Here is a 14,995-nt window from a genome sequence, read left to right as displayed (position 1 = left end):
TATAGACTCCCATGACCCTTTACGCTCCTATAGACTCCCATGACCCTTTACGCTCCTATAGACTCCCATGACCCTTTACGCTCCTATAGACTCCCATGACCCTTTACGCTCCTATAGACTCCCATGACCCTTTACGCTCCTATAGACTCCCATGACCCTTTACGCTCCTATAGACTCCCATGACCCTTTATGCTCCTATAGATTCACATCTGTTCTAATATTTGCATTCCGCTACCCTATTGCGCCCGGCTATGCACTTGCACTATTCCGCCACTAGGTGTCTCCCTTCCCCAGACGTTCGGTGTCCTCACATTTTCCTGCCTGCGACGTGATCCCTTTCTCAATGAAAAGCCGTCTCTAGGCTGCAATGACAGTTTCATCCCCAAAGCAACAGCAAACGGTGAGCGATCGATCCCACCTCCAGCCGGCCAAGCCAACCCTACCTGGGCCGACCTGTCCCCACCTGAGCCAGTGCCAAGCCGGCAGTATGTGCCCCTAACGCTGCAGCGGAGGATCTCCCGGGGGGCCGGCAACCTGACTGCCAATGAGTCGCAACGTTCCGGAGCTGTGACCCAGAGGGGTTGGATCCCCTGGGGTAGATGTGCGATCCCCCCACTGATGGCTCCGGCGGGGACTGTGGGAGATGAGGGGCGGTGCATTGGGTGCATAGGCAGAGGCTGGCAGGGGTGCCCGACAGCTGCAATGCCATGGGCAAGGTGGGCATCGCTGCTCCTCTTTGTGGCTGTGATGGCAGCTCTGCAGATGCCCGTACGGGCCATGGAAGGTAAGACTGGCACTAATGGGGGCCCTAATGTACCTGTGTAGTCTTGTCATATTGCAGCATTCCCCTATCTGCCCCATACACCGATACAGGCATATCCCAGTTACCCCCCCTTAGCCTGGCTGCTGCCCCTCTACCCCCATCCAGGGGCTTCTGTTTCTCCCACCAAATGCTTTTGTCTCCTTATCCCCAATGGTGTGCTACCTCCTGATGTTAAACCACAACTCCCACCATAGGCTGATGGGGGATGCTGGGAATTGTAGTACAACAGCAGCTGGCAATTAGACACAGATTGGGCAGATCTGAATTGAATGGTGCAAGCTTGGGGGTTGTGCCTGCACTGTGCCCTTATTGTATGCCAGCCCTGGCACCACTGTGTTGTACCTTCTTAGTAGGCATTTATTTGCAAGCATGTGTAACCACTGCACAGCACTGATGGGGTTAAAAGTCAAACTGCATGTACAGAGTTAAATTTGACATTGTGTGTTGAATATATACAGTATGTGCCAGTGCAGGGCATGAGTGGCTATGTGCAGGGTGCCAGTGTGAGTATTGGCCCAATAGAATAGTCCCTTATATGATGAGAATGCCTGTCCCTAGGCTGTATATATGGGGCCTATTCACTATATGTGTAGCGTCTCCTGTGCGCAGTGTCTGTGCTGTGGGACCTTCCATGCTAAAACCCATTGCAGAGCAGAACCCCCCCAGGAGGGGCCTATAGGGCTTTATTGATGGGATCTATTCTTTATATATAGCAGGCATTATTCAGTGAGAGAATAAACTTATCAGAATTGGCCGCTTTATTCCTATTGGCTCCTAAACCTAAAGAATGGCAATATAAATACACATATAGGGGCTTGTGCCCCCCCCCCCCCTTTGCTTTGCTTGTGTATTGTATATTCTGGCACCTGATTTATTTAAGAGACTCACAGATACAATGATAAGAGCCGGCACTAATGGCTCTGTTTGTCCTGCTGCTGCCTGTAATTCCCATATCGGCCTCTGCCCAGAATGGAGAGACAAGGTTGGTTTTGGGGTAGGGCAGAAAGGAACTTCCTGGGGGGGTATGGGTTTTTTTCTTAATGGGCAGTAGTCATCTTTGGCCACTTACAATTCCACTGGTTAGCCACATTGGCTATTAGAGCCAGACAGGTCTGAGCACAACTGAATGGATTAGTCCGTTTCCCATAGGCAATGATTGGTGCCACTGGCAGAACTGGCTCGGCCCATCCTATCAGATCTTGCTTTCATTGATAAAGGTGATAAGTGGAAAGAGTTAATGTCAGTGTAGAATATATTGACTCAAATTATTCAGAGAGTTAAGAGGGGAATTATTCTCCTTTTGGTTTATGGGACATTTTCCATTGGTTTCAACACAGTGGCGCTTTGTATTGTATTTGACTCTGTTACCATTTGTATCCTCACTATTCCAATGCTCTGATTGGCTACAGGTTGGTTCTGTACCGCTGTTTCAACACTTTGGGTTTTACACACTGACACAGAACAAAGTGATTACTTGACAGTTTAGGGGCACTTGTAAAACACGCAAGTTGCAGGGCGTCTGCATTGAATGCAAGATCTGTAGCTGAAGTTTTCCCATGAAACAGCACCTCTAGTGGTCAAAAATAATACTTAGCAATCCTGATGCAAACTATGGAGAATGTTAGTTGGAGCTGTGGCGCTGAGTAGTGACTGGGGGCAATGCTGGGGGTGCCAACTGGGTCCTAGGTGCAGTCCTGGTCCCTCCCGCCCCCTCACCTACGCATTCGGCACATATGCAGGGCACATAGGAGAGGGCTACTTACCCTCCACCTCCATACACCCACCATGAATGAATAAATGAGATGAATGGTTCCGTATTTATCCAAAAGTGTGGCAGGCACAGGGATTTTTAAATATTGCATTTTTTTCTGTATATGCACCTTGGGTGCCTATATAAAATATATGGCCCTGGCTGGAGAAGACCTGTCTGAAGGTGAGATGTGGGTAGAATATCTAGTTGCTCATCTACTGTAGATACTCCTGGAAGCCCAGTTTGACGGTCACTTAGGGTAAGAACTGAAATGAACACTCACTTGCTGTTCTAGATAGTCTGGGAATTATGAGGGAATGACCCATACAGCAATGTCTTCCATTTAATGGGGACCTGACCATATTTTGGACCTCAAAGGTGGGCAGATTTCAGAAAATCACCAACCTAGACTGTAGAGTGGGCTAACAGGGAGCTTCTAACATTATTATTGTAGTCATACATGTCCTTTACAAAGACATCTGTCAGTCATTAGAAATAAATGGTATGTGGGTGGGGGTGCTGATGTTGTGGTGTTTCAGGTTCTCGACACGGCAATATCTCTTTCTGGGCATAGAAACGTTCTACTGGGATGGGTGCTTGTGTGTAGAAATAGTGCTGGGAGCTATCTCCTACACATAATAGTGTGCTACACATTGGTCATTGACAATGGCCACACACACTGGCAACACACACTATATAATATCTAATCAGTGGATAGGGCTGTGGCCCATTTGGTTCCATCGCTTGGTGTAAGAGCAGTAAGTACCGTCCCTACATGGCCAGTTTGGGCTCACTGGTTCTCACTATACTGCTCAGCCACCTGGGCATGTATCTTATTCCAGGGAGTCGGACACCTGCCATGAAGGGGACAACCACCATCTTCTCCCTGGCTCCCAGTTGTCTCCTGCTTGAGTTCACACATGGCATATGTTCTGTATTGCCCGTGATTGTGCCCTGGAAAGAGGACACCTGACAACCAGGAACAAGATGGTGGCGGCCCACTCAGCAGAAGCAGTACCTTGGGATGGTGCCCTTTTTAAAGAAGAGGTTCACCGGACGGGGTAGGAGGTAAGACAATTAGTGTCGCTAGTGGGGAACAATTTCCCCCTCTATGAGCTGATATTTCCTTCTATTTAAATGAAAGAAGAGGCCATAGCTGATCCCTCACAGAGGGCGACACGTTGGCTCTTAGAAGGAGAATGTGCCCCCGGTGAGTAGGTGAGACCCATATACATGAATGTATTTTTAGCTGCCAGTGTGCCAGTCATTACATATTTAGCAGAGGTTGCCAAGGGGCCAAAATCAGTTTATTAAAAACCGCAGGCGATCTTATACCCAGGGCACAATTTCATGCTGTTATGATACCGGCAGTGGCATTGTGCTGGGAATTTAACCATTAATTGTTTTATTGAATAATCATTCAGCCAATCAGGCTTCCGAAAAACATACAGGCATAATGACCGTAGTGTGTGTGAATGTGATAGGGACCTTAGATTGTAAGCTTCTCTGGGCAGGAACAGATGTGAATGATGAATAATCTCTGTAAAACACAGCGGAAATGTGTCGGCGCTATATAAATAACTGGGAATAAATAATAATAATAAATAAGGTTTCTGTTAATTTAGCACTGAGGGGAACCTGAGGTATTTTATGTCTCTAGAGCTGCAAAGGGGAATTAACCTATAGAGTGCCATGGAGGCATATAAGGATGCGGCCCCTTAGCGGAATAACTTAATTTGATTGTCTTAACTACTTAATACCCCTCCTTCTATTTAAAGCCCCTAGCTAATTTATAAAGGTCAACTAACCCACCAGCAGGAGCCAGTTTCAAGGGGATGGCATTTTGGGCAGTTTTATGTCAAACTCACTAGAGAGCTGAAAGTCGGATCACTTGCTGTTTCCCAGCTCCTTAATGAGTCAAGCCAGGCCCGGACTGGCAATCTGTGGGTTCTGGCAAATGCCAGAGGGGCTTCTGTAAGATGCCATATTCAATCAGTATTTATTGGGCTGTGGGGGCTGTTTGCACCTCTGGGTACTTAAATGTCAAGGTCTGTTTTGAATCCCAGTCCAGGCCTGAGTCAAGCCACAACTTGTGGGTGGATCTTTGAACACTGCAAAATTTGTTAAAAATGTGTTAATGTCCCTTTAAAATACTGTGGAGAGAGACAGCTCAAAGGCCACACCCAGCAGTCTTTTTGTTATCAGCAGCTCACTTTATGGCATTTCTCTCCTTACTGCCCCGTCACCAAACCTATGACCGACGAGTTGCAGTCGGATCAAATGGTTTGATTTGGAGTTACAGTAAAATAAATTCACTGGCCAAAGAGAAATCGCTTCTGATCAGTCTGTGACCAATTGCAGTGCAAAATATTTTCGAGCACCTGTAGGGAAGCTGTGTATTTTAATATGTGTAAATAAATTGTGACATAACTGGAGGGGCATATTTTGGATTTTTCTTTGGGCAGTGGGGTCGGACAGCACCCTGCCTCACTCCCAGCGGCTGCTTTCTGTATGAATACGGTGCTGCCTGTGTCTGGCATGAAAGGGGGGGCTGGGGGACGCACATAGGTGCCTTACCTACTCATGGGCCCATCACTTCCATTGCTAAACCCTCACCCCCCCTGTGCCACTGTGTATCTTGGCAAATGAAAAACCCTTTCCCCAAACCAGTCCCCCTATTCTGCAGGGGCACACAGTGGCACCCACGAGGGCCAGGGCCCACCATTTTAAAAAGTGTTGTTGGTAACATTGCAGCAAGTTAGATGAAAACACACTGGCACTGCGTCGGCCTGGGGGCAGATACATGGGGCAGATATTGGCGTGAAGGCGGGCAACTAGGCATCAGAGAAAGTGCAGGCAGAGAAAAGCCGAGGCACAGCTGTGTGCCATATAGTAAATGTGCCACAGAAGATGCTTTAGGGCAGTTTAATTTGCTGGTGTTATTGGCCCTTAATATTAAGTCTGTAGCTGCCAAGCTGAGAGCTAGTGATCAGGGTGCAGAGGGAAGAATCCCATGTTAGCAATATACTAACAAACTGCAGGAATGTACAGAGATAACACTGAACACCTTACAATTGTCAGTGTAGGATGAGTGTTCCTGCTTGTTGCCATGGCTCCCTGTTGGGAAACACTGTTGCTAGGAGACCATAAAGTTGTGGGAAATTTACTAAAGCCCTTTAACACATAATGCTCCTGTGTGTATTTATATGTATATGTGTATATCTCGCCCTCTGGCAGCGGCCCCATGCACAGTTACTTACTGTCTCTTTAACTTCTGACTTTTGCCTATAGGCACCAGTGTTGCTGGGGAGAGGGGTCCATTGGTTAAAATGGGGATAGGGGTTTAGTTCTCATTTAGTGAGTTTTAATGTGTTATTATGGTATTCATGGGATGTAGAACTGGGGCCGTAATGGGCGGCACTATGGCTGTGGCTACATAGCCATATCAGTTTGAAGGCAATGGAAACAAGGTTCCTATTATAACAATGTTCCATTATTCTCCACCTCCAGTGAGGGAAAGAGTTGAAGGTGCCCTTTAATGCTTCTCTATACATGGGCGTAACTATAGAGGTAACAGAACCCTGCAAATGATGGGGAGCAGGGGCGGGCCAAGCTGACCGGGCGCCCTAGGCAACCCGGTCGGCCAACTCCGTCCACCTCCCCCCCCCCCCAAAACGGCGCATGCGCGCCAAAGCACAGGGGCGGGGCGATTAGATCGGTCATTGCCACCGCCGCTAATGACAAACGGCAGAGGCAATGACAAAGTAGCACTAGGGGTAGGCAGGAGAGGTTCCTGCCTGGCGCCCCTCAATCGTTGCACCCTAGGCAGCTGCCTCTTCTGCCTACCCCTAGTTCCGGCCCTGATGGGGAGCCCAGAAGGTATAGGGGCTCAGTAGTTTTAATATAAGTTTATGAAATTAGTCTTATTCCCAAGGTTCCAGTAGTCGCAGTGATTTTGCTGTGGAGCTTAACTGCCCCCTGCTCAAGTTTTATATTTAAATACAAGGGTGATGGTTGAGAGCAGGGAATAGTGGGGCGTGTAGCATGGTCCCCTCTCCCACATACGCCAGGGTGTAGCTGGGGGTGATTCAGGCACAAACTCTTCACAAAGTGGCTGATAATGAATGGGTACCAATAGCGGAATTAACATGGGGGGTTAAGAATCACCTAAGTCTGGTGCTTTAGGCACAGGGGTGCAAAGCTTTAGTCTGGGGCAAAGCAGGGTTCCCTTTAGCCCAGTGTCAGTGCTTGCCTGCTTGCGCCCAACCCAAAAGGAACAGCTAAATAGCAAGTGATATTCAATAGCAGTACAACAGGAGATTGCTATCTGATATGTGCTCAGCACAGAAATCCTTGGGCACTTCCAGGTCAGTCGAAGTCTCAGCCAGCAGTGCAGGTAACAGAAAGTTTGCTGAATAACCCCTGCCAACCGACAGGGTAGGGGCCTGGCAATGCCAGGGGGCACAGGGTACAGAGCAGAAGCTTCAGGTAAGGGCTGCTCTACTACCTACCGCATACTGCAGCCCTCTGGCAGGTGTTAAAGCTATAGGCAATGTTAGGTTTATGGGTTATCATGATCATTTTTGGTATTACTTGTCCTTTAATATCACCTGCTTCAATCTGCTTGTGTTGGGCACCCAGCGTGCACCACGTGACACTCTCTGTATATAAACAAGCAGTGCTACTATTGCAGTTTATAGAGACAGTGGGATCACTGCACCAAATAAAGTGTCAGCTCCTTGTGGCAGGGGCAGGACACATCACTTTATGTCACATTGCATACTCTAGGGTGCAGCACTGTGCTGCTTATTATCAGTAGTGCCAGAGAAGGCAACATTGGCCACTACTGTTAGTGAAACTGGATGAAGCAATAACATATTGGCATGCAGTGGAGCGGCACCTGTATATTTCTTTGCAACTCAGCCAAATACCTGCTTTTATCAGAATACACTTGCTGCCATTTCCGCTCTCAGTCTGGCTTATCTAACATACATTGCTAGTGTGCGCTTCCCCTTTAATCTTGGGGTTAGTACACCTGTGCCTCACAGTCGACAATATTTATGTTTTTTTTAAAGTATATTTACTGAAAAGTGTAATTTATATTAATGTGTGGATTGTAAGCTCCAGTGGTCCAGGGACTGATGTGATTCATGTATAATGTCTGTAAAGCGCTACAGAATATGTTGGCACTATTTATAAATGAAGGATAATAATCACTAGGAGAATAATAACTAAATACAAATCTGTACCAATGCTATAGTTAAAAAAAATATAACTTTATTCCAATTTATTAAAACCACTTAAACCCCATGGGGTTCAAGTGGTTTAAATGAATTGGAATAAAGTCTAAATAATTAGACATTTTTATATATCATGGTAGAATAAGTTAAATTCCCAATGTTTTGGGGCCTTAAATTGAATTTGGTGTGGCTTTCAGTAACATCTAGTTACACCACTAAAGCTGTCCCAGATGCACTAGTAACTAGGGATGAACCGAACCCAGTTTTTTGGGATCGGCCGAAACCCCTGAATCCATCCCAAGGGATTCGGGCGAATACTGAACCGAATCCGAATCCTCAGTTCAGCCAGGACCGTGGATTTCACCGAATCTGAACCCTGCCCTGCCGAATCCTGGCCAAATACTGAACCAAATCCTGGATTCGGTGCATCCCTACTAGTAACAGGGCAGCCCTACACTCAATGACATAAGAGAAAGGGCGGGTTGAACATCTTGGGGTGCCGGGTTGAGCTCGGGTTGGATCTGGTACAGTTTGAAACAGTTTCCCCCTACACAATACTGAAATACACCCCTCTCTGCTGTCACTGGGGTATATAAATAAGCGATGGTCGACAAAAGAAGAGGAATAGGAGCACACTGATATTTGGGGCCAATGACAGAATTTTGCCCCCCACCCACTGGAAGACTTGGTTCCTGTTGTGCTGGACCCATCCAACCCATGGGTTTTGGGCCAGCCTGCACAACACTAAATGGGACAGAAAAATCCTGCTTTCAGAAGCAATTACAGAATGCTCTAAAACAGTGATCCCCAACCAGTGGCTCTTGAGCAACATGTTGCCCCCAACCCCTTGGATGTTGCTCCCAGTGGCCTCAAAGCAGGTGCTTATTTTTGAATTCCTGACTTAGTGGCAAGTTTTGGTTGCATAAAAACCAGTTATAATGCCAAACTGAACCTACTGTAGGCTGCCAGTCCACATAGGAGCTACCAAATAGCCAATCACAGCCCTTATTTGGCACCCTTATGAACACTTTTCATGCTTGTGTTGCTCCCCAAGTCTTTTTACATTTGAGTGTGGCTCATGGGTAAAAAAAGGTTGGGGATCCCTGCTCCAAAACCATTGCTTAGAATAACATATTTTTTGGTTATGGAAACCCCATTTTTGGTGGACAGGGTTGGACTGATCCACTGGAGAAAACCCTTGGCAGTGACTATACGTGTGCCACTGTGTAGCCCCTGGTGTAACTGTCTGTCTGGCCAACATGTTGTGTGACTATATCACAGTGTGCGCCTACTAACGCAGGGGAGGCACACGGATTATCCCGACTCCCCTCTGTAGGTACATAGAATTTTGCCTTTTGTGCCCCTCGGTCCCAGCTTATAGGATTACATACGCGGCATGTAATTAGAACATACGATCCTTATCTCTCTTTAGGCAACGGGAAAACAGATCTCTCCGAGGTCGCAGGATTGTATAAATGGCCTCTTTGTCTCCATCAGAATAAATCAAATACTTTTCAGAGGATTTTTAATTTCCTATTGAAATGGAACCGTTCCCTGATAAATAACCGCTCACAGTTTGCTTAATGCTCCGTAATTAGCCGAATATGTTTAGTAATAAAGATCTGATACACTGCAATAAATTGGTATTATGTGCTTAGAGATTGTTTAGGTCAGCACAGACGCTAAAGGTAACTAAAGGAGAACTAAACCCATAGCTTAGAGGGGAGTTCACCTTTAAATTAACCTTTAGGATGATTTAAATAAACCTATAGACCAGGGGTGGGCAAACTATGGCCCGCGGGCCACATCCGGCCCCTTGGCCTTTTTAATCCGGCCCGCCGCCGATGCCAAGTCTCATCACGCGAGACTTGGTGTTATTGGCAGGCCGGAATTAAACAGACTAAGGGGGCGTAACGCTGGCCTGGCCCTGCCCGCCCTGGCCCGGTCTGGCCCGGGGGTAAGTAAATGTGGCCAGTGAGCCAAAAAGTTTGCCCACCCCTGCTATAGACAGTTTGCAATTGGGTTTTTATGGGTTTTGAATGATTCAGCTTTTCGTTCAGCAGCCCTACAGATGGGAATTTCAGCCGCTATATGGTTGCTAGGGTCTTATTTACCTTATCAACCAGGCAGTGGCTTGAATGAGAGACTAAGGGAGGGCCTAAACAGGAAGAAAAGTAATAAAAAGTAGCATTAACGTTTTAGCAGCACAGAACAATCATTTTTGGCTGCCCGGAGAGGCAGAAGGAAAATAATAAACTATAAAAAAAATACTAGTTAAAAAGAATAGGGCATTCCTTACGACTGCTGACCCAGAGCATGTCTCTTTAAGTAAGGAACATATTGGCATCAGAGACCCTGGCACAGGAAGCCAGTCAACCAGACATGGCAGCTGCCAAACCTACTGAGCAACTCTGCCTTTTCAATACACATATGGGGTGCAGGGCTGTTCTGGGGGTCCCTTTGATGCATTTGGGTGCCTATGGGTTTCATTCTTTTTAGTAACATGCTATAGAGCTTTTATAAAGAATATAGCAATCCTTTGAACATCCCAAAGCCCTGTATAGTACAGAATAGAATCTGCTTGCATTTAGCTTTAGTTTGCCTTTAATTAAGGGATATATTGATTGCAGGGGAAAGATTAATTTCCTGCACAAGCTGAAAGCATCACTGTGTCCCTTCCCTCGTTACTGCAGCATGGTGAGCTCACTGGCCTCTGATTGGTAGGTGTCAGCTCCTCGGAGACATAGGGAATAGTACACATATTGCAAGACTGATACTGCTTTCTAGGCAGGGTTCTGTCCCCCCATAAACACAGATGAGATCAACATGGCTACCAGCAGATAATATTTAGACACCATTAGACACAGTCATTCTGCCAACCAGAATAAAGACAATTATGCACATTCCAAATTTGTTTAAAGGGAATATAAACCTGAAAATAAAATGTTGCCCAATGAAAGAAAATATAATTCTAACTAGTGTTGTCTGCAAACTGCACTGCTATTCCTTACTCTTAAAACAGTTTATCAGAAGCCAGCTCACCTCCAGCCAGGACTCCCATAATGCTGTGCATGCCTCATGGTTCTGTTAAGTGGCTGCTTTCTGCTACATTGTTTTAATAGTCAGACCCATTAGTGCAGAGAAATAAACTGATATAAACTGGCCAAGGTTATCAGACATTTTAGATTCAAGCCATTTCAAGGATACATTATGTGAAATCTTATGACAATCGTCCTGCGATATTTCCACTATATATCTGACTCCAAATAAGTGCTCATCCCATTAGCCTGCTGTGGATCCACACAGGTTCGGGAGCCATCTTTTTGATTTATCAAGAACCACAAAGCCAAGGCATATGTAGGGATCCCCAGATTTGGGCCACATGCAACCATGTTCTGTTAGGTTTTAGTCCTGGGACCTCACTCTGTGAAGAGGTTATCAACAGGCTTGAGCTCTAGTGCAGAAACTATGGTAATAGATCACTCTAGCAGTGACAGGCAGGGTAAATTAGAACGGGCAGAGATAGCCCCACCAGGAGTAAGTGGGGTTAAGACCCCCCCGGCAATCCATCGCCAGAGTTCAGGGGATGTAGTGGCTAGTAAAGGTGGAGTAAGTGACCACTGGGGAGATTCCTAATTGAAGGGTGCTCAGGCATGAGTACTGGGGGGAGGCCTCAGGGAGGGTCAGCCTGGCGAGAGTACCGGGGAGATCCTTAAGAGAGGGTCTCCTGGCGAGTGTACCGGGGGGAGCTCCCAAAGAGGACATCCTGGCGGGAGTACCATGGGTAGCCCAGAGAGAGAGGTTCTCCTAGAGAGGAGTAAAGTAGAGTGTGTGTGTGACATACTCTTGGATGCACTGTCTGTGAAGTGTGGATCCTCTACTGCTCAGTAAGCAGCTACCCCAAGGAGGGCAAGGTACCGGGAGTGGCTGGGAGTCCCACTCCTTGAGCACACTACAGCGTTTCCCAGGGGGGGTGTTATAGTTCTACCTATACCTACCCTGGGTGGAGGCACGCCAGTAATATTGTACCTGTTCCCCCATAGTAAGCAGGGACACAGGGCTCCTGTAGCGCCAAAAGCAAATAATTGTATGGTAAAAGTAGCAGCACCGTCTAAAGTGGGCTACACATATATAGCAATATGGATAAGAAATGGGGGGACTCAGGCAACTCTAATGATCCCCCTAATATAAAAGCGGTGGGGCCACAATGTAATAGGGACGGATCGCTGCCAATTGGGTGGATATTTTGTGAGTTTTGTGGGGAGAAAGAGGGGGCAGAGCTGAAATCCTGGATTGGTGGAGGGGCAAGTTTCTAATTCTGGCCCTGGCTTTTGATGATATTGTATCACCTAGGCTGGTATGTGAAAGGCAATGACTGACTTTAGCTAGTGAAAGCCCCATACTGTACTATCTATGGGAATCAATATGTCAGTCCCCGCTGATATATAAATACAGAGATAAATATACCCCCCCCCCCCACATATTTACATTTGACAAAGATAAAATGGATCCCATGCAATCTGTGTCGTGTTTGCCTTGTGATAACCCCTACCTTCATTCAAATATCCCACAATTAATTGGCAGCCCAATCTCCCGTAACCATGGCGACACCTCTGTAAAACTTAAGGGCTGGTTGTTTGGAACACTGAATATATTGCTCTGACATTTAAGTTAAACGATTAAAAAAAAAAAAAAAACCAGGGTGCCATTATAGAGAGTAAGTGTAAGGTGTGTCTGAATGAATTCCCTGGGAGTGAGGCAGTCAGCTCTGCATGTGTTAATGTGGTAGGTGGGCGGGTAACACTTGCAGCAATGGTGTTATTCAGGTTGGAATCACTGCTTTATACGATACTGCGCTATCTCTGGCTGCATAGGAACGATGGAGAACAAATTTAACTTAAATGCTATTGGCTTTCTAGGGTCAGTGACCCAGGCAACTGTAATCAGATTAATTGCAAACCTAGGTTGTTTAACGTATGTCCTGTCAGTCTAACTTCAGTTACCATAGCAACCAGATAGCATTTCATTTCAACCAGGAAGTCGCAACAGGAACAGGAAGCTGCAACAGCAAATTCACATTGGTATTCTTTTCCACATTCCTAATTGGGAAATCAGGGTGTTTTAGATGACTCCCTGATTTTATCGTGCAAGGTGAAAGAATGACGCCCCATGATCTGCTAGGATTGCCACCTTTTCGGCAAAAAATACCCATCATATACAGTGGATATAAAAAGTCTACACACCCCTGATAAAATGTCAGGTTCCTGTGCTGTACAAAAATGAGACAAAGATAAATCATTTCAGAACTTTTTCCACCTATAATGTGACCTATAAACTGTACCACTCAATTGAAAAACAAACTGAAATCTTTTAGGCGGAGGGAAGAAAACCAAAAAAACTAAAATAATGTGGGTGCATAAGTGTGCACACCCTTAAACTAATACTTTGTTGAAGCACCTTTTGATTTTATTACAGCACTCAGTCTTTTTGGGTATGAGTCTATCAGCATGGCCAGGGCCGGATTTCAACTTGGGGCGCCCCAAGGCCGCCCCCATTCGGCGCCCCCCCCCACCCCCGCTGCGCAAGCGCCTAACTTGCGCATGCGCGAACAAGCGCCCCCCCCGGGACCACTAATGGGCATGCGCAAGCGCCTAACTTAGAACTCCAAATTTACTTGCGGCGGGGCGGCATGCCGCCCCTGTGTATGTGCCACCCTAGGCCCGGGCCTTTGTGGCCTCACCACAAATCCGGGCCTGAGCATGGCACATTTTGACTTTGCAAGATTTGCCCACTCTTCTTTGCAGAAACACTCCAAATCTGTCAGATGGCGAGGGCATCTCCTGGGCACAGCCCTCTTCAGATCACCCCACAGATTTTCAGTCGGATTCAGGTCTGGGCTCTGGCTGGCCCATTCCAAAACTTTAAAGGAGACATATCCTATAAAAATTAAGAATGTACCAGAGAATTATACTCCTCTAGATATAGAAGGAATGTGCTTAAAATTTATTTATACTAGATATACCATGACCTGGATGAATGAAAATCTTCATAGACTTAAAAAAAGTTGTATTTCAGACTGAGAAATTCCACCAAAACCCCACTAGTCCCGCCCATCAGTTCCACTTCCTGCTGGCTGAATTCTCTGGATGAGCTGGGGAGCCGGCGGCCCTCCGTACATTGCACTGAAGGATAGGAACCAATCAGCAGCTAGGCTGACCTGATAGGGAACTGAAGCCTGTCTGTGCTTGTGTGAGTGCAGGGCTGTGATTGGCTCTCCCCTTCCTACTGTACTTTAGGCAGGGGCCATTAGGACACGCCCACTCTCCATTTCAAACTCCGACAGAGAAGTGATAGGATCTATAGGGAGCTAATGTTTAGCCCAAAGGGAAACCAGCACCGGATATTATTCATAATTGCCTACAAAATTAGGGTTTTTCCCATTTATCCAATATGTCTCTTTTAATCTTCTTCCGGTGAAGCCATTCCTTTGTTGATTTGGATGTATGCTTTGGGTCGTTGTCATGCTGAAAGATGAAGTTCCTCCTCATGTTCAGCTTTTTAGCAGAAGCCTGAAGGTTTTGTGCCAATATTGACTGGTATTTGGAACTGTTCCCTATAATTCCCTCTATCTTAACTAAGGCCCCAGTTGCAGCTGAAGAAAAACAGCCCAAAGCATGATGTTTAGAGATGTAGCGAACTGTTCGCCGGCGAACTAATTCGCATGAAAATCGGGTGTTCGCAAGTTCGCGAACTTTTAGCGATGTTCGCAATTTTGGGTTCGCCTTAGCTGGAGCCAAATTTTGACCTCTCACCCCAGAGCCAGCAGATACATGGCAGCCAATCAGGCAGCTCTCCCTCCTGGACCACCCCCGGACCACTCCCTTCCATATATAAACCGAAGCCCAGCAGCCATTTTACATTCTGCCTGTGTGTGCTTGATGAGTTAGCATAGGGAGAGAGCTGTGCAGGGATTTGAGGGACAGTTTAGGTAGCTTTGCTGACTAGTAATCTACTTTCTACTGCTCTGTATGTAGCTGCTGTGGGCAGCTGTCCTGCTGATCTCATCTGCTGTAACCCAATAGTCCTTGTAAGGACTGCTTTTATTTTCTGATTACTGTTACTCTTCTTTTCATTGTGTACTGCAGCTCCGTCTGTGTGTGTTGGAGACAGGTGTGCTGCTCA

At 46.5% G+C, this 14,995-nt stretch overlaps 1 protein-coding gene across 1 annotated transcript in view; it reads left to right on the top strand.

The window, feature by feature from the left end:
- Positions 1 to 215: 215 nt before the first annotated feature.
- kiaa1549l (KIAA1549-like) overlaps positions 216 to 14,995 on the top strand; it is a 91,470-nt gene continuing 76,690 nt past the window's right edge. The window contains exon 1 of the mRNA XM_018093290.2: positions 216 to 784. Coding sequence (XP_017948779.1) covers positions 619 to 784 — 166 coding nt within the window. The 5' untranslated portion in view covers positions 216 to 618. The remainder of the gene's footprint in view (positions 785 to 14,995) is intronic.

This window comes from Xenopus tropicalis, chromosome 4 (assembly GCF_000004195.4).
Source record: "Xenopus tropicalis strain Nigerian chromosome 4, UCB_Xtro_10.0, whole genome shotgun sequence".
In the NCBI taxonomy this organism is placed as follows: Eukaryota; Metazoa; Chordata; class Amphibia; order Anura; family Pipidae; genus Xenopus; species Xenopus tropicalis.
The sequence above is the reverse complement of the archived record's forward strand: the minus strand, read 5'-3'. Positions and strand labels throughout refer to the sequence as shown.